The sequence below is a fragment of the Canis lupus genome, chromosome 28 (assembly GCF_048164855.1).
Source record: "Canis lupus baileyi chromosome 28, mCanLup2.hap1, whole genome shotgun sequence".
In the NCBI taxonomy this organism is placed as follows: Eukaryota; Metazoa; Chordata; class Mammalia; order Carnivora; family Canidae; genus Canis; species Canis lupus.
In genome coordinates, this window is record NC_132865.1 from 13127414 (window position 1) to 13147935 (window position 20522).

The 20522-nt window shown below is 39.3% G+C and overlaps 1 protein-coding gene across 2 annotated transcripts; it reads left to right on the forward strand.

The window, feature by feature from the left end:
• Nucleotides 1-8067: 8067 nt before the first annotated feature.
• FABP12 (fatty acid binding protein 12) lies at nucleotides 8068-15056 on the forward strand. Of its 2 annotated transcripts, XM_072804109.1 has the most exons (5): nucleotides 8072-8209; nucleotides 10301-10388; nucleotides 12222-12394; nucleotides 13224-13325; nucleotides 14915-15056. In XM_072804109.1, the coding sequence occupies exons 2-5, from the start codon at nucleotides 10316-10318 to the stop codon at nucleotides 14987-14989; spliced, it is 423 nt and encodes a 140-aa protein (XP_072660210.1). In that variant the 5' UTR covers nucleotides 8072-8209; nucleotides 10301-10315; the 3' UTR covers nucleotides 14990-15056. The 2 variants fall into 2 exon arrangements, with proteins under 2 accessions (XP_072660209.1, XP_072660210.1); XM_072804108.1 differs by lacking the exon at nucleotides 10301-10388 and having other exon boundaries at nucleotides 8068-8209.
• Nucleotides 15057-20522: the final 5466 nt, after the last annotated feature.

The following is a 20522-nucleotide window of genomic DNA, read 5'->3' on the forward strand; positions in this document are numbered from 1 at the left end:
TGAAGCTGAATATCTTAATTGGGGATGATATTAGATTGTTCCATAGATTATTTTGATAGTAGACTTTCAAAAAATTTTAAATATTTTAAAGATTTTATTTATTCATGAGAGAGAGAGACAGAGAGAGAAGCAGGCTCCCTGAGCATGGAGCCTGATCAGGACTCAATCCTAGGACCCTGGGATCACAACTTGAACCGAAGTCAGAGCTTAACTGACTGAACCACCCAGCACCTGATAGTAGACCTTCTTCCTACAATTGATAGTAAAGCCAACCCTGTCCACATTAAGGTGCACTTGGCCTTCATTGCAGCAAGGGGTCAGTGCTCTCAGTTAGCCCTGCTCCCCCACTCCCCTCATTGTGCAACTTCTTTAAGTCATCAATGTTGGGAAAGATAGTAATCTCCTGTCTATCCTGATTACAATGTGGGAAAATATCTTCTCTTCTTACTTAATCAGCAACAAGATTAGTTTTTTGAAAGTGAAGATTAAGAGAAATAAGACACAAAAAGGTTAGAAATGGGTGCATCTTTAGAGTATGGGGTGTTGGCTCAAATGCACGCCTCCACGTTACTGCAACTTGGCACAGTCAGCCTGATCAGAGAGCTGCATATGGGTGATCCATAACTTACCTGCCACCTGCAGACATGTGGGAGTACCCAGCCCCATCCAGAACTCTCTTATGGCTCAGTGAGGCATACAATCCCATAAGCTTCTCCCCATACTCACTCACCAGGTTGGTTCTAACTTTCAGGTCATTGCAGGCTTCTCTCAGCTGCTCGCAAATCATTTGGGTGCTGGTGCAACCCTTCTCTGAAAGATCTACGTGCCATGGTCCAATTCAGACAATGTTTACTGAGGATAACACTTGCCAGGATGCACTCAAGGTGAGTGCCCAGTGTTTCCCTACAAAAAAGCAAGCAGCTCTGGTCTCCCTTATGGAAGACTGAGCCAGTCATATTTTTAAGGAGTAATTTCTCCTGCCCCCCTCCTTTTTTTTTTTTAAGTAGACCCCATACCCAGCATGGAGTCAGTCCAACATGGGGTGTGAACTGGGATCAAAATCTGAGCTGAGATCAAGAGTCAGATGTTCAACTAAGCAAGTCACCCAGGTAGCTCTCTCCTGACTTTTGACTTTCAGCAATTCACTTCCATCCTTTTTCTCAAGAGAAGAAGGTCAATGCCAGTATGTCTGGGGAATGATCCATTTTCATCATTCTAACTGGATTTTTTAACTAATACCCTATCAAGAAGCTGTCTTTATAGAATCAGTTAGTTCTTGTTTCTGAGACTTCAGTGATACCAAAGTAAAAAGCCTGGGTACAGAGGAAGTTGTTCTCCTTTCTAGTTTTATTCCTAGGCCTCCAGTGGCTCTTACCTATTATCTCTGATCACAAATCCTACTGAATTTTTTTTTTTTTTTTTGGTAAACACTGGAGTCTGTGGAAGACCTGTCCTTTTTATTGAGTTGTTTATAAAGAAGCAAATTTACCACATGCTATCCCATCTGTAGATATTTCCAGGTTGAATCTGGCAAATAGACTGCAACATCTGAGTTTATAGTGATAACAGCATGGGAGGTGCATTGAAAGATGGGACAGGAGGCTCCTAGGAGGCACCACTTAAAATACCAGGCAAGTTGACTTTCAGCAAGAGGAAAGGCTGTGGTAGGTAGCAGAGACCCAGGCATGGAGTTAGGGATCAAAGGCAAGATTCCTGTCTTTCAAGGGAGAAAATGTCTCACAAACACAAGATAGGATTTGAGCATTTTTAAAGGTGTTACTATGTAAGGACTGAGCTCTAAGGAGGCACACAAAAGCATAGCCATCTAAATTAGGTTGAAAACTGAGCCTGGGGTCTTAAGAAGTAGATAGATTACTACTGGTTCCTGTTTCAGGCCTGGACAAGGTCGAGCTGATGCTGAATTCCAGGCTTGTGGTAAAGAGCAGGATTTTTCCAATTTCATGGTACATTAAACAATTCATCTAAAGATCTTCTGAAAAATGCAGATTCTGATTCAGCAGATTTGGAGTGGGTTCTAAAAATCTGTGTAACTAACAAGCTTTCAGGTGAGTCAGGTGCTGCTGATCTGTGGACAATATTTTTGGTCTTATTTTTTTGTGTTTATTTTTACATTTAACATTTTTTGAATAATTTTAGATTTACAAGAGAAGCTGCAAATATAGTACGGAGAGTTCCTATATACCATTCCTCCAACTCCTCCTAATATTAACATCTTACATTATGGTGTACGTTTGCCAAAATTAAGAAATGAAAGTTGATATGATAGTATTCACTAAACTGTAGATAATTCAAACTTCTCTAGCTTTTCTACTAATTAATGTCTTTTTCTGTTCAAGGATCTGAGTCAGCATCCCACATTCTTTTAGTCCTCATGTCTTCCTAGTTTCCTTCAATCTGTGACAGTTTTACAGTTTTTCCTTGTTATTCAAGACCTTACAGTTCTGATGAATATCCCTCAATTTTGTCTTCACATGTCTTATGCTTTCTCATGATTATATTTAGGCTATAGGTATTTAGGAAGAAAACCACAGAGATGAAGTGCCTTCTCACTGTGTCGTATCAGGGGACACACGACATCAGTATGACTTAACACATGTGATTTAAACTTGGTTACTTTGTCAAGCTGATGTCCACCATGTTTCTAAGAGGACTATTCCTACTGTTCCATACTCTATTCTTTGGAATTTAGTCTACGTGTGGGTTGTGGTTCTCAAACTTGAATCGCCCAAAGGGTTTGTTAAAACACAGGTTACTAGGCTCCTTTCTCAGAGTTTCTGATTCAGCAAGCCTTGGTGGTGGGGAGGAGGGCAAGGATTTGCATTTCTAATCAGTTCCCAAGTAATGGTGATGTTGCTGGTCCAGGAATCACACTTTGAGAACCACTGGTCTAGAGCATTTGCCCTTCATTACCGAGCCTTAGAAGAAGAATCACCCAGGAGACATTCTGAAAATTCATATTGCCAAGTCTGATCCATCCTTGGCAATTCTGATTGAGAAATCTAGGGTGCACACACGAGTTGGCATTTTTGCAAATGCAAGTCAAGCTTGGGAACCACTGGAGTTAATGCTACTTTATAATAATCTGGTGAATGTGTAACTGTGGCGGCCTCAGGACAATGCTAAGGCAGCAGGTGGGGTTCAGACAGCTCTAACTGTGGGAAGAGAAGGGCAGGAGAGCCTGGGAACCCAGCAGGATCTGAATCACAGGCTCTCCGCCTGCCTGGCCCTGACCTTGCAGTTTTACTCATCCCTCCAGGAGGTCTTCCACTTACTTTGATTGGTCTGAATCACATGATTGCTCAGAAGCAAACAGCACTCAACCCCAGGACCAGCCTGAACTTAGCAATCTGCTGAAATTCTGAAACAGAATAAAGCGCAACATAGTACTATTTATCAGTATCAAATAATTTATTTTATTGTCTAAATCTTAAATCTTTCAATATTCACCCCAAAGATGTTGTATGATTCTGAATATTTCAAAGGAAAACTGGTAGGACAAGAGGAAAGGATAACAAACTAGAGAAATAAGGAAAGTGTTTTCTTTACATGAATTTCAGAAAAAATTCATTTATATGATTTTATTATGTAATTATGCTATTATTTACTTAGCTTTTATACTATAAGAATAGTATACTATTCTTACTTAGCCTTTTATTATATTATCATAATTACTTACTGTTATATTAACTATAAAAGTTACCTCTATCCTTGGTACATGTGATGATATTTTTTAACTGACCAAGAAAAAAAATCCAGTGAAAAAAGACAATTCTTAATAAGTTTAAATGCTAATTTACATAATGAAATAAACTCCTTCTTTGAAACAGAGTGATCTAACATTTTTAAACCTAGTTTCTCCCTTTAGAAGTTTCATAGGGCTGCCATTACAAATTAGCATAACTTGGTAGCTTCAAATGACAGAAATTTATGATTTATTATTATTATTTATTATCATCTATAGTTTTGAAGTCCAGAAGTGTGTAATAAAAGGTTGGAAGCCTTCTGGAGGCTCTGCGGAGGAATCCATTACATGCCTCTCTCCTAACGTTTGGTGGCTGCTGGCAGTACCTGGCATTTATTCCTTGGCTTACGGCTGCCCTCCAGTTTCTGTCTGGGTCAATCTCCTTTTGGCCTTTTCCTCTGTCTCTGTATCTCAGATCTCTCTCACCTTCTCTCATGTGTCATTGGATTTAAGGCACACCCTAAATCCAGAATAATCTCATTTTGAGATCCTTAATTTCATCACGTATGCAAAGACCAAACAAGGGCATATTCACAAGTAGCGGGGGTTAGGTCCTGGACATATCTTTTTTGCGGACACAATTCAACCCACTATTCTTCCCACTAAAACATATTAAGCAAGTGTGTGAATAACACTGCTATGGAGCACATGCCACACTGTTACTTGCTTGGGTACCCACATGCTTCACCCAGCCATCTGGTCCCAACTTCCTGGTTGCTGCTCACCTGCAGCTGCTCCTGTGAACAGTAGGGGGTGATGTAGAAACATCCTGAGTCTCAGAGATGGTCAGGTTGCCAGCCTTTTCCCATTGTCCTCAACTAGCACCCACTGAAGGATGACCAGGGAAGGCTGCACTCTTCCCAAGTCTCATTAACACCCTACAAAGCCCAACCAATATGAGAAGCAACGCCCTATCATTGTTTTCTATTGATCACCACACTTAAAGTTTTGTAGTGGATTTTCCTTATTTCCAATACATTTTCCTTTAAAAAGTTATTAAAGATATTTTTCTCCTAGCATGGTTTTAATCTAAGTGCATTAGAGCTGCATGAAAACCCTGAAAGCTTAACATCACTAAGGCGACCCGAACGGTGGGAGAGTCAGAGCTACCTCTGAACCTCTGAAGAAAGCTTTGGACTTTAGCAGGACCATTAGACCCCAGAGGTTAAACTCAGGACGAGGCAGACTGGAGGACAGCTTTTTTACACTGTTTCTTTCCTAGTCAGTTTAATTCCCGTGTCTTTCTGCCTTGCAGCACTCAGAGCAATTTTTGAAAATATTTCATCTATATTTGACTGATAGCCATCTCTCTGTCATGTAAATCATATGAAATGCCAGAGCTTAACGTCTTAAATTATATTTTCTGTTGGTCTTACCCGTGATGTAATTATAAAAGTGTCTTTTCTTGATGAAAAAGCTATAGGAGAAAAAATGTTATTCACCACTTTTCTATCCCAAGCAAAGAAAGCCTACAAACAGAGTAGTTGTTATGATCCTGAGTTTTAAATAATCGAACATAAGACTCTAAAATGGGGGCCAACAAACATTTTTCTGCAAAAGGCCTGATAGTAAATATTTTAGGCTTTGTGAGCCACGTGGCATCTGTCAGAACTACTCAACTCTGCTACTGTAGCATGAAAACAGCCTTAGATAATATCCAAAGGAATAAGTGTGGCTGTGTTCAATACTACTTTATCTACAGGTGCTGGCTGCAATTGGTACACAGATCATAGTTTGCTGACCTCTGGTCTGAAATATCAACTAGTTCTCCATGTTTCTATTATTCAGATATAAATCCATATGGAAATACTAGGGGAACTAGCACAATTTCAGATTCTCCTTCATAATGTAAGGAATATTTTGGAAGTTTCTTTCATTCCTCATTATATGCCAGAGCCTAGCATGGGGGTCTTTTATTTAGTAGGCACTCAAAGCTTATTGAATTAATAGCAAATGAGTAAGGCCTGGGTTTTCCCAGTATGCCAGTCTCTACAGAGAGCCCACTATGCCTTATCCAGTTCCAGTAAACTTCAGATTGCTTAGTTGAAATAACACAAGTCCAATAGGCCAAAACACTACGAAACTCTCATGTGGTGGGGCTCTCCTCTTTTTCTGCAGGAAACTTATGAGGTCTGTAGTTCTGTTATGGCTCAATCTAGCCACAATATCTTTCTGTAAAAAGAGAATAGTGATCTATATGTATCATCTACACCTATCTCTACATCAGCTGGTTCATTGATAGCAATGGCTATAATGAGACTTTGAAGTAACAGGGACTAGGTGGCAGCGCTTTACTGCCTGAAGCCAGGAGGTATTAATTATCATACCAATAGGCAAAGTTGCAGGGCAGCCAAGTGGGCTCAACATGGAGAGAGATGTGGAGAGGATTAAGAGAATGTTGTATCCCTAAAGGTAAAATAGATGAATAGCCAGTGAGGGTGTTGCTTAATACATCAACCAAAAGAAGGCAAAATATATGAACAGGAGATTAAGGGAGGTCATCACAAAAGTCTTGATCTATTCCCCAGATCCCAGAATTCAGCCAGTTTTCAGACCCAGAAACAATTGTCTGAAGAAGTGGCTAAGTCCACAGGAAGAATTTTGAAATACCACGGCAAAAATATACTGTGTTAATTTCCCCAATTTTTCTCAAAAGAGATCTATGATATTTGCTTGAGAAAATACACACTGCGGAAAGAGGAATATCCATATATTTTGAGGGTACTGTGTCTGAATTAACATTGATTCACAGGATTTCAAAGCATCATGGTAGAGTGGAAGACAGGGGCCAGGCTCTGAAACTAACAGAAGCCTGGCCTAAGTCTGACTCTTAGAAGGTGCAGTAAGTTTGTGGATCCATCCAGTGGTCAATTCTCTGGTCTCCAAATATATGGTTGGAATTGACATATTTGGCTGTTGAAGGGAACCCCACCTTGAATTCTTCTTATTCAAACCAAATGGGAGCTATCGCAGGGGGGAAGGTGATGTGGAAGCTTCTCAACTCCACCTCTAACCCCCCGCCAAACGCCCCCTATACCCCATTCCTTTGTCAGTCCTGGCTAAGATGGTACATCAAAATCCACTGTATTTGGCAGTGATGATGGAGAGGAATGCAGAAATTAATGCTACTCTAAAGGATCCTAAGAATGTGGGGGTTGGGGGATCCCTGGGTGGCTCAGCGGTTCAGTGCCTGCCTTCAGCCCAGGGTGTGATCCTGGAGACCCGGGATTGAGTCCCACATTGGGCTCCCTGCATGGAACCTGCTTCTCCCTCTGCCTGTGTCTCTGCCTGTGTCTGTCTCTCTCTCTGTGTCTCTCATGAATAAATAAATAAAATCTTAAAAAAAAAAAAAAAGAATGTGGGGGTTGAGGGGGTGGTTGGCCCATATCATAGCTCCATTTAATTTACCAGTCTCACCATTGCAGAAGCCAAATGAGTCTTGGAAAATGACTATAGGCTACTGCAAACTCAAATAATAACTCCAATCACAGCTGTTGTGCCAGATGTGTTATCTTTGCCGGAGCAGACTAATTAATATGGCTTCAAGTACACATACTATGGTGTTCTTTCTATCCTCATCAGAAAAGATCAGAAAAAGGAATAGAAATTGCGTTTATGCAGAACATGTACGTTTACAGGTTTGTTAGGGGCCTACATTACCTCCTGCTGTTATAATAGGATCAGATGAGATCTGAGCTGTCTGGATATCCCACACATCATACTGATGGGGGTGGGGGATGAACAAGAATGGCTAGTGTACTGGAGGCATCGGTGAGACATATGCACTACGGAGTATGGGAGTTTAAGTTGGTGGCAAGTGAGTGAACTTCCACTGTTATAAAGTATTTAGGGATCCAGCTGGGTCAAGGGCAAGTGAGGACATCTCTTCCAAAAGACAAATTGCTACGTCTTGCCTTTGTACAAGAAAGAAGGAAATAAAAATTCTGGTAGGATCCTTTGGCTTATGGTGGCAATACATTCCATGTCTAGGAATGTGCTCCAGCCCACACATTGGGTGACAGGCACAGCTCCTTGCTCCAAATGAGGCCTGGAAAGTGAGAATTGCCATACACACAGCCCTGTCTCTTGGGCCACATGACCTGGCAAATCCTAAGCCATTGGAGGTATTAGTGATGGGGAAATATGAGTGTGGCATATAGATGAAGCCACAGTGGAAGCGCCACAACACAGACCTCTGGGGTTTCAGAGCAAGACGGTGCTGCCTGCAACAGAAACTTATATGGTTTTGAAAGGAGTTCCTGGTGTGTCACTGGGGAGTAGTAGAGACAGAATTCTAGAGTATAAGACACCAAGTAACCATGTGTCTGGAACTGTCCATTGTGAGCTGGGTTCTGTCAAGCCCAGCATTCCAAAATAAGATCCAGGTTGTGCATCTGGGATCAAAGCAGAGCAAGACCCGGAGATGTGAAGTAGCTGCAGGAGCAGGTAACCCCGATCCTCATGTCACACACCCTGGGTGTACCAGCACCCCTCCCTCCGACCATTCCTAGACTTTGTGTAACCAGCTGAAAGAGTAAGAAGGGCTTGAACATGTTTCATGGGCAGGTCAGCTTAGTGTATGGATGCCAGTTGCAGTAGTTTAATCACACCTGGGGTGGAAGGGGGCTTGAAAACTCATCCCAATGGACAAAACCCAGAGTGGGGCAACCTTTACTCATTTTGTGTGGAGGGAGCAGTGGTCTGAGGTGAGAATGAAGACATTCTCATGGGTAGAAAGAATATTCTGATGGGCTGGTCAGGGGTCTGGAAGGAAAAGGACTGAAAAATTGAAGACACAGAAGTTTGTCAACGAGGAATGTGTGAAGATTTTTGATGAATGGACACCAGAAAGCCTCCATCACTGAATAGGCAGTGAGCAACTAAGTGGACATGGCCGGTCTTTGAATTGATGCGATGAGCACATGAACAGAGACACCACATGAGCAGAGACAGAGGACAAGCCTGGGTACTATGTTACTGACACTTCTCTGAGTCTAACCTGCCAGCAATAGAGACCAATGCTGTGCTTCCAATATGACAACGTCTTCAAGGAGATGATTTCCAATGGTTGATTTCCTCATGTTGGAGGATCAGTATGCACCCAACACATGAGGCAACACATTTGACATTTTCTTGAAAAAAAAAAAATCCTAGGAATTTTAGTAATTTCAGTGCCTAATCTTAATATCTTTAGTACCTTCAGTGGTGAGTCATTTCCTGACTTCAGCCTCATGCTATTTGATTGAGTGGGGATAACTATAATTTATATACATTAATGTAAGAAAAAATCATAAAGGTAAACTTCCTAACACAGGAAAGGAACAAACAAGCTATGATATCTTTTTCAACCATAGTTGGGACATTAAATCAATGGTTTATGTAAAATTGCTTAGCCTCATATTAGGCATATAATACTAGGTGCTCCATAAACGTTAGTTGAATAATTATCAGTGAGATCATTGGCTTGGGTAAATGCTTTTACAGATATTTATAGATATATTGGAGATTTAACATTTTAATAGGAATTGTTACAAAAGGCTTTTCTTCTCTGTCAAAATAATTTTATGATTTCAGTTTTTCTTAATAACTCTGTGTTAGCAATATGGACACCAAGCATTGCCTAGGGTTAACAATGATGCTCTCAGAGCTGATGGCGTTTAAGTGTAAGGCTGTGCTTGTCTCTTGACTTTGGAAATATCCTCTAGTTGGTGTCTTTCCTCTTTTACTCCTTATCCTCTGTTCTGATTCCTTACAAGATATCAGTAGACATCAGAGTATTTCTGTCAAGATTGGAAGCAAGAGAACCTAGCCTAAATTGAGGAGGTTTACTAGAAGATATCTGGTGTTCTTATGCAATGACAACTCTGTAAGCTTATGAGAAATTGAGCTGACATCTGGAAAAGCATGAATAACAAGGCTGTGTGTGTGTGCGCATGTATGTGAACAGACTCTCTCCTTTTTTCTATGTTTCATTCTCTTGCTCCATATGTACATGGCTAAAATGATTGTTCTAGCCCTCGCTAAATTTAACTTTTTAGTTCAAATGCCAAATACCATCTATGAAATCTTTCTGATTTTTGGTTCAAATTATCAAGAACGAGAGTATGATAAGATCTCTAAACAGCTGACAAATTGGCTTATTCTAGAACACCTTGGTCATAGAAAGAGAGACAAAGGGGTCCTATGGCATAAACATAGCTGCCTAGTTCCACTTCTTATGTGTTGCTATGTGTATGTGTGTGTTGCTGTTCTTAGGGAAGGAACTAGAATTTATAAACCTAGTTTTGATCCTAAATTAGAGATGGAAAAATTATATCTGGTCCTGCCAAAAATTGTTTCCATTTTCATCTTGACCAGCTTACATTTGAGAGAGCTTTCCTGCTTTACTATTAAGGAAAGATGACAAGGATTAGAGTTCCTAACTCCCCCCCAACTGACTTTTCTGTACTATTCACAAGAATTGTATTAAAAACGAGTTCTAACACTATTTCAGGAAGCAACAACATACTCATCCTAATGATATTATTTTTCTTTAAGATCAATTTAGACAGAATGGTTGATCAGCTCCAGGGAAAATGGAAATCCATTTCTTGTGAAAATTTTGAAGAATATATGAAAGAGCTGGGTGAGCCATTTTTACCTGCATATCATAGCCAGTAAACATGAGAGAAATGATAGCACAGAAACTTGGTCTGCATGATATCAGGTTAATCTTGGACCTGTCCCTCCCTCCAGTAGAAACATAGAAATAATCACATAGAAACGATCAACATTGGTTCAGTACGTACCTATGCAAAATTAGTTTGTAATCGACAGAACCCTCACCCCATGTAACTTATCATGGATTTACATAGATTGCACAGACAAAACACATGTGCATCATATACTAAATGAAAATGCTTTCCATAAATAATTTCAAGCAAAAAGTCATAATTATTTTTATAAATAATCATTTTTGCAAGCATTTGCTCTAAATCTTTAGAAGATCTTCAGAATAGATTTTGTTTCCCAGCTTAGGCGGCTGCTGGCATTCCTTGGTTGTATGGCCACAACGTGCCAATCTCCGCTCCTGTTGTCATATTGCCCTCTCCTCTTCTGTAGTCTAATATCCCCCTTCCTTTTTGTTTAATGAAATTGTGATTACATTTAGGGTCCACATGTCTGATTAGCTCCCTATTTTAGGATCCTTGAGTTAACCATATCTACAATTCCCCTTTGGCATATAAAATGACATTCACAGGTTCTAGGGATTAGGGTGTGAATATCTTTGGGAATTATTATCTAATATATCACAACTTGTTATCATGTTTCACATTATGAATTCATGAACCATATTAGAAGTGTTTCTCTAATTTATCTTCTCTTAGAAATTTAACTTAAGTATTGTTGTATATGTGATAGTATTTTATAGAAAAGAGTCCTACGTGTACTGCACAAAGCTAGGTGTATAAGAATGTTCACAATAAAAAAAAGAATGTTCACAATAGTATTATTTATAATAAGAAAAAGTGGAAACAAACTACATGTCCATCAATAGGGAGAGAGATGAAATAAATATTAATATACACATCCTATAAACTATTATGTAGCAATGACAAAAATTTATATCTATATGTATGGACACAGAAAATCTGAAAAAGTTGAATAATAATTGTTATAATAAAATATTTATATTTTTAAAAATCTCATATATATATGTTGATGGTTGTTTAATATTGTGAATGTACTTAATATCACTTAAATACTTTAAAATGGTTACAATGATAACTTTTATATGTATTTTATTTTTTAAAGATTTATTTATTTTAAGAGAGAGAGTAAAAAAAGAGTAAAAAAAAAAAAAATAAGAGAGAGAGTGTGTGAGGGGGAGCAGAGGAAGAGAGTCTCAAGCAAACTCTACACTGAGTACAGAGCCCAGTGCGGGGCTCGATCCCATGGCCTAAGATCATGACCTGAGCCCAAACCAAGAGTCCCACACTTAAGTGACTGTGCTACCCAGGCGGCTCTATGTTATATGTACTTTAGCACAATAAAATAAACATAATGGAAAAAACAAACTCTATATATGTGTACATATAAGAATGCAAGTGAAGAGATAAAGATTGAATAATCATACCAAACTATTTCATCTGTATAAATGAGTGCATTTTAAAATAGGGAGATGGTTCATCGCTGTAATCAAATTTTCAAGGACATTCATGAACCAACAAGATCAATAACTACTAGACTAAAGAAACACGACAACCACTAGCCCAAACTAGGGACTATTGTTTTCCTGTAAAATATAATCTATTTTAATTTATAATGATGGTGATACTAGCTTCAGATATTTGCATTCATGAAGCATTAAATCTGCTTAACTCACAAACCTCCTAGATAATAAAGAATTATACAGCTAACATGAGTTTCTAAAGCCAGCAGCAGATTCAACTATGATGTCCTTTTATCTGGTTTCCAGGGATAGGAAGAGCCAGCAGGAAACTTGCCTGTCTGGCAAAACCCACTGTGACCATCAGTACTCAGGAAGATTGGATCACTATAAAAACCAAAAGCATCTTTAAAAATAATAAGATCTCCTTTAAACTGGGGGAAGAGTTTGAGGAAACCACACCAGGTGGCCATAAAACCAAGGTGAGGCCTTCAACACTCTTTCAGATACACGTCATAAGAATGTTAATTCAAAATTATTCTAAGTAAATAAACAATTAGAGCAAATTCATCTAAAACCTAAATCTGAGGACCTTAAATTCTAATATAGATACCAATGTATCTATATGTACATCTGTGAAGCTTGTGAAAAGTGCCTACTTGGAGGTCCCATTCCCACAGGCTCTCATGTCTGGGGTAGGCACCTGAAAACTGTGTTTCTAATATTTCTGATGCAGATGCTCAACAGACACATTTTGAAAATCATTTCTCTAGATTTTTCTCTCAAAAACAAAAGTTCTGCTCTTCTAGTTTGTAGCACTTTTCTATGCATAAAGCTACAATGAATAAAACTTGTATTAACCAGTATAGGTGAGGTTATGCCACAGTACCAAGTTAACCACAGGCCCCAGTGGCTTCAGACAAAGGGAACTGCTTTCTAACTTAGTATACATATTCAGCATTGTGATGGGGTTGGAGAAGTTTCTGTGTGTGTGCGGTGGAGAGGGGACAGGAAATGAGGGCACAGGGGATCTCTCCCTCTTAATTTCTCAGGGAAAAGAGAGTTTTACTTATTTTTCAAGATAACATTATATGTTTACTCTTATAAAACCTTTTCCCCCTGCAGAAGAATCGGCCAACAAACTTAGTGCTGACCAAGTCTTAAAATATAAATGAAAAAAAAAAAACATAAATGAAACTGTAAACACTATTCTAAAGCTGAGAGTATCACAACAGCTGACAAGAATTTGGTGCTTCATAAAATGCCCAAATGTGACAATCTGAGCTGAATTCGGTTTTGTCTGTTTTTCAGAGTGTGGTAACCTTAGATAATGACTCTTTGATTCAAGTTCAGGATTGGGATGGCAAAGAGAACACCATAAGGAGAAAGTTGGTGGATGGAAAAATGGTGGTGGTGAGTGAGCTACTTGTCATTATTTGGGTCACCTGCTATAACACCTAAATATAAAATCATTCAGATAGCTTGTTCTAAAATAATGGAAGCAAATGTAATTTTTTTCTCTTGCTTTATAAGAATGGGGGGAAAACATTGGCAGATAAATGTATAATCATAAATATTATAAAATGTGCATGGGTTGAGGAACTATAAAGCTAAAGAAAATAAAGAATTCCATTGCCTAATTCTTTGACTTGTACATAAGCCAAAAGAAGCATGCATTTGTGCAAGAAAGATTGTGAGTTATTGTTCATCTATTGCTCCATACCAGGATTAATTTCTCACTGTTTCCAGCTCAATACCAAACAAACACATAAAAAGGAAATTTAAATTAATGCAAATCTTAGGTGGTGTCTACTTGGTATATGGATGAGTTGACACAATTAAAAGCTAAATTTCCATGACTACCGTGTCTGCTCATTTTCATATATTATTTACCCAATCCTCGCCATAATCCTGTGTGGTAAGACTAATTAGCCCACTTAACAGGTGAGAAAACTGAGATTCAGCCACTGACTTAATTTGAGGATATTCAGCTCATAAAACATGGCGGCACTGGGATTAAAAGCCAGGTTGGCTTAATTTTAAAGTATACATTTTTGAGTCCATTCTGCTCCCCATGAGATGACTTCTCAGGTCATCTTCCTCACTTCTACACAGTAGAGGGAAATATGTCAATGATTCTTCTTCCTAAATCCCTAATTCCATCAAAATTAATAAAATGGCAATTTTTTCCTAAATCCCTAATTCCATCAAAATTAATAAAATGGCAATTTTAGTATCACATGGTTCTAAGGAAATATGTAAGAATTATGTAGAAGTAACCCCTCAAAAAAACCTCTCACCCTATCCTCATTTCTTAATGTAGGGATATTTTTTCTTTCAATAATGAAGAGTACATTTCTTTATAAAGTAATAAGTGGAAGACTAAAGATACTTGATTTTACTGCTCCTTAATAGTGACATTAACTACCAAACAAATATATTTTTAATTGATTAGGAAGAATATAGATTCAGAATCCAAAATGTTCACTTCCGTCTCTGCCATTCAGCACTTCTATGACTTTGGACAAGTCATTTATCCTCTCCAAGACTGAGTTTAGTTAAAAAAATATAGGACTGTCTTCATGGTTTTTATTGAGATAATTAAATACTATCATGTATATATTGGTACCCTAAAACCCACAAAATACTACATAGATGTAATATGTAGAGTATATAATTATCAAAAAGGCTTCACTGTAAACAATAAAATGTTTTAATAAGGACTTCAATTTTTATACTATTTGCTTTGTTTTTGTGTGTGTATACATACACACACATGTGCATTATATACCATAAATATGTATAACCAAATCTACCATATATATGATTTGCCATACACATATGGCAAAGTCAGCTAATAAATAGTTGGTATCTACATTTGTCTACATAGATCTCTTTAAGATTTTTAAGGAATATGTACGGATAGTACTTAGTTTCCATTGTTCTAAAAGTCAGTTTCACCAACAACACTGAAATATCTTATCCCTTCATTTGTCTCCTAGGAAAGTGCTGTGAACAATGTTACCTGTACTCGGACGTATGAGAGGGTACCAACAAACCCAGTCTCAAACCCTTAAGCACTCCCAAACTGTGATCCAAAATGCTGAGGTCGTTTAAATAAAACTCCAAAGTAAAATGTTACAACTGTTAATATGAGAGAGCCTGTGCACAAGCGTCAACAATTTTGGTCCCCCTGTTTTATATGCCTGTATTATATTGTACTTTGGTGTCGGGAGCTATGGGAAGCCAGGTGATATATCCTGTTCCCCTAAGGGCTAATACATTCCAAAAGGAATCAACTTCATGTTGGTTTGTTTCTCATCAGACATATTATGTCACTCCTTCAACATGACCGCACTATACTGGGAAATTAATATTAATTAAAAAAATCTTTTGGGGGCACCTGGGTGACACAGTTGGTTGAGCATCCCATTCTTGGTTTCTGTTCCAGTCGTGATCTTGGGGTTGTGATTTGTGGGTGGTGAGGTTGAGCCCCACGTTGGGCTCTGGGCTTGGCGCCGAGTCTGATTGAGAGTCTCTCTCCTTCTGCCCCTCCCCATCATGCTCATGTGTGCCCACGTGTGCTCTCCCTCTCGAATAAATAAATCTTTAAAAACAACAGCAAAAAAACTTCTGATAGGTGCTAGAGATACATCAGAAACAAAACACAAGAATTCATGCCCAGAGTTTATAATCAAACTGCATTGGAGGCTGTTTAGAAGGATTCATATTTCAGATTTCACTTATTATAGTTAATACATGATTGTTTATATTTAGAAAGAATTTTGTCCTACATGCTCAGGATTTTTAATTTAATGTCTAAATTGTTATATCACCCACTGATACGAATAGAACTCTATAACGAAAAGTTTTGTTATCAACTTGTATGCTGATTTCACTGGGCATTTTCTAACACAACCATTTATTTTGTTAGCCTCTTAGTGTTTTTCAGTTTTTTGCACACCAGGACAATTGCCTAAAATCAATAGTGTGCAGCAATTTAAAATCAACAATATGAGGACCATTGGAAGCATTTTCCTATCTTATAAGAACTGGTATGTAAGGAACGATTTTCTGTCTTGATTATTAATAAAAATTTATTCTTAGATCAAGCTTCTAGTTAACAAGGAAGCTTCATTGGACTACAGTTAGTTTGCAGTTCCCTTTTTTCTTTTTTACCTTTTAACCCCCTTCATCTACTGGGAGAAATGGGTAAAAGGGGTCAGAATATAAAATATTAATTTTTTAATAAACTAGTATACTTCAGCTATATGTGAAAGAATAGTACACAGGTTTAGAATCAGAGCAATGGACAATCTAATAGATTAGCAAACTATTTTTACAGAGAACACACACCTACTTCCTTCACACTAAAAGCCAACACAAAGGAGAAGAGTCTGTTTTATTAGCACCAAAGGAACTGTATAGACTGATTGCTTTATTGTATAGATGGGGAAATAGGTCCAAACTGGTGACCCATACACTTCCATACCATCATGATGGTTTTAGGTGGAACTGGAACCAGAACCCATGTTTCTGGATTGGTCACTTCATAGCCATAACATAGAGAATCAAGATAGAAACAGGTTCACAGCGTACAATTACAAATCAAATGGAACACTACGCCAAACCTATGAATAAACAGGCTTCCCTTTATGTTAAAACCAAGTGTGGCAGGATGCCACAGCTTGGTCCAGGTGATGACATAGAGTTGGATCATTTGGACTTGTCACCTGTCACTGCTTATTTGCCTGAATTAATATATTAGGGGATCTTAGAACTCCAGTAGAAGTGAGAGAAGTGCTTGTTTACTTCTTGGTGTACTGAAATGGTGAAGAAGATGATGGAAAGCATAAAAAAACATCCTCTGGGCTGCTTGGACTGGACAGAGAGGATCACGGGCAGAGGCCAGGGGAGCTGTGTCCCTGTAGCCCTGTGTATGGCTGTGACAGAAGCAGCCTGCTGCAGGGCCCCGGGGACAGCATGTTGCACAGAAATGGGAAAGAAGCCTTCTCCCCACCGAAATGGAACCCAGCACTTCTCTGGTACCTGAAGGGTCGGTGGATATGGGAACTTCACAAACAGTGCTCTTGGCTTTGGTATGAGGATTCTCATCTGCTGTGGCCATGGAGGTACTCTCACTGGCCGTTCAGGAAGCCTTGTGGAGAAGGCGTAGCTATCAGATACCAGTGGAAAGCAGGACACCCATGAGGACTCCCTGGGACACCTGGGACTCAGAGCGGGGTGGGGGTGGGGGGCACTCTGCAATGGCTGGGTTCTCTGCAAGCAAGTGTGAAGATAACATTTGGATATTGGTATTAATGTTATTTTATTTGTCAACAATTTGATGAAGTCTAGAGACTTTTGGGTACTCAGACACAAATTGTGAAAATGTAACAGCAGCAAACAAAGATTTTCAGGGAAGGTAAATAAGCAGCATGCCAACCTTCTTCCTACCTCCTTTACCTGGTTGAGAACCATTAAAACTAAGTCCCTTACTATGATGGAGGTGGCGTCCCCCTCAGGTGTGGTTCAGCAATCAATGTACAACCAAACTGAAGAAGACACACCACTGCTCTAAAGTGATTTTGTAATTTAGGATTTACTGCACCTTCACCATGTAGCTGGCACCACATGGGAACTAGCGATGTCAGGAGAGCTAAGTCATGTTCCTTACCCTTGACTGACTCAAAAGAGAAGAGATGTGTTAAAAAAAAAAAAAAGTATCACTCTGGGACATTAATCTCTGGAATGTATAAAAAAATAACAGATTAAAAAGCAAATGTTTTCACCTGGAGAGAAAGCTCTAATGCCACTTTCCTGGCGGATAACTGCCTTGTCCAGGAGAGAAGAAAACCAGCAACAAGGGTGGCAGAGGCAGCAAGAGTGAGGACAGCAGCCTGGCCAGGGAGGCACACATGGGCTCTCGTGCACACCTTATCAGGACGTCTGTCCTAGGGAGCATGTCCCTCCATGCTGCAGCCTCCATGCACTTTGTACCCATTCAGTTCAAGTCAGTAATCACTATTCAGGATATATATGGAATGTGAACTTATTCCTAGAGAGGTATAACCTGTTCATCCTAAGCTGGGAATTTTTTTTTTTTTTTGACAGCACATGAGCAGGGGTGTGGTGTGGTAGGGGGGCAGAGGGAGAGAGAGACAGAGAATCTTAAGCAGGCTTCATGCCCAGAGCAGAGCCCAAAGTGGGCTCACAACCCTAAGATCATGACCTGAGTTGAAATCAAGAGTCAGACACTTAACTGACTCAGCCACCCAGGCACTCCAAGTTTGAGTTCTTAAATATCATATTTTTTATTGAGAATTGGCCAAAATATTAGAATAGAAATCAGAAAACCACTCACCACAGAAAAGGAGGATATTTTAGTTTTATTTAAGCCGTAGAGTTAACAATGTTGAATATTTTCTATCTAGGTGGACAAATTTGGAAAAACAAGGTTCCATTTGAATGATTCAGCTGACAATAATCTGAGATGAAATATAGGATGATGACAATCCTAATACACTGATTTTTGAGTCATTAAGTGCCAGACACTAGCACTTTAGATGCATGGCTCATTCTCTCTTCTGTGAGGTATTTACAAAAGTATAAACTAAGACTCAAGGGGGCTTAATTTCCTCAATTTCCTCAGCTGACCAGAGCCTGAGTCCAAAACTGGTCTTTGGGACCCCAGGTCCATACTCTTTAACCATTGAGCCACGATGCCTCCCCAGAAATCACGACGAAGTTCTGAAAGTTTCTTTCAGAGTCTTTCTGTGCTAAATGCATAATTAATACTGGAACCTCTACCTAAACTCTCGTTCCCTAAATGATTAGAAAGATTACCTTTTGGAGCTGAAGATCTACAAAGCAGAAAACAGCCAAGCCATGACCAAGGTGTCATCCGTATGAGACACACTTATCAGGATATTGTTTTTACTTTCTTTTTCATTATGCCTCCAAAGGCGATGCTAGAGCATACGTCACCTCAGTTTCATGAACAGAGAGGGATTCAAAGAATCTCAGGGTGACCCCCAGATGGGTGGCCAGGGAAGTGATTCACTCAGCTTGGGTGAGGAGCTCATCTCTAGACCAGCCCCTTGGCCAGGAACATGGCTCCGGAGAAGGAGAGGAGGCCTCCTATTCAGACCACAGGTTTGTGTGGGAGGTGGAGAGGAAGGAGGGGGCAGTGGGGGGGCCGAGGAGGTTCCTCAGAGGAGACAGGTGCCAGGCAGACAGGTCAAAGGCCGCCTACCTCAGTGTCATGCTCAGTAATCCCTCCCACTCCCCAAGGTGTACAGCTATGCCTCTTCTACTACTTATATGGTTTTATAATTTACACTTAAATTTTTATCCACCTGGCATTTATTTCAGTGTAAGTTTGCAGTACACGACTAATGTTTTATGCCTTCCAAATTAGTATCTACACGCCCCAGTGTACAATCACACCATCAGTTACAGAAATAAGACCTGTAACAATTATACATATTTTCTTCCTTATCTGTATTTTATTTTATGTTTATATGTATACTTATATTTCTATATACTCACTGGATTTCTTTTTCCTCTGTTTCCCCTTTTTTTCTTTTCAAATTAAACTTAAGTAGTTATTAAAGAAAAATATTTCTCATTGTATAGGGTACTATTGCCCATTTTTAAACAAACTTGTTTCTGTGTGTAGAACTTGAATCTGAGATGATGTAAGGGCCGGAGCTGCTGCAACCTCTTTGCTACTAAAAGGGGAGAGCCTAGAACTTTTAGAGGCCATGACCAGATACCAGATCTGCTGCTGCTTTGATCTTGGACTTCCCAGCCTTCAGAACTATGAGAGAGAAATTTCTGTTGCTGATAAGTCACTCAGTCTATGGTAGCTTAATGTCACAGTCAGAATGAACCAAGACACCAGGCAATTTTTTTTTAACTTTTTACTCCCTTTAGCCCATTTCTTCTGCCCTCTACCTCTACCCTTGGCAGCTGCCATTCCATTCTTCATGTCTATGAACTTGGGTTGTTTTGTTTTGTTTTTGTGTTTTAGATTTGACATATAAGAGAGGTAAGAATCAAGGAAATTCTTGGTCAATGCACTAAACAAAAGGAATAAAACCTAAGAATCTGAGACCAGAGAAGTGGACTAAGAAACATAGAAGGTCTAGTAAGTTTTAGCTTAGTGCTGATAGATGAGAATTCTGTTTAATAGCCAAACTGTGGAAGGAGCCTCGGTGTCCATCAAAAGATGAATGGATAAAGAAGCTGTGGTCTATGTATACAATGGAATATTCCTCAGCCATTAGAAACGACAAAACCCACCATTTGCTTCGACATGGATGGAACTGGAGGGTATTATGCTGAGTGAAATGAATCAATCAGAGAAGGACAAACATTATATGGTCTCATTCATTTGGGGAATTTAAAAAATAGTGAAAGGGAATAAAGGGGAAAGGAGAAAAAATGAGTGGGAAATATCAGAAAGGGAGACAGAACATGAGAGACTCCTAACTCTGGGAAACGAACTAGGGGTGGTGGAAGGGAAGGTGGGTGGGGGGTGGGGGTGACTGGGTGACGGGCACTGAGGTGGGCACTTGGTGGGATGAGCACTGGGTGTTATTCTAT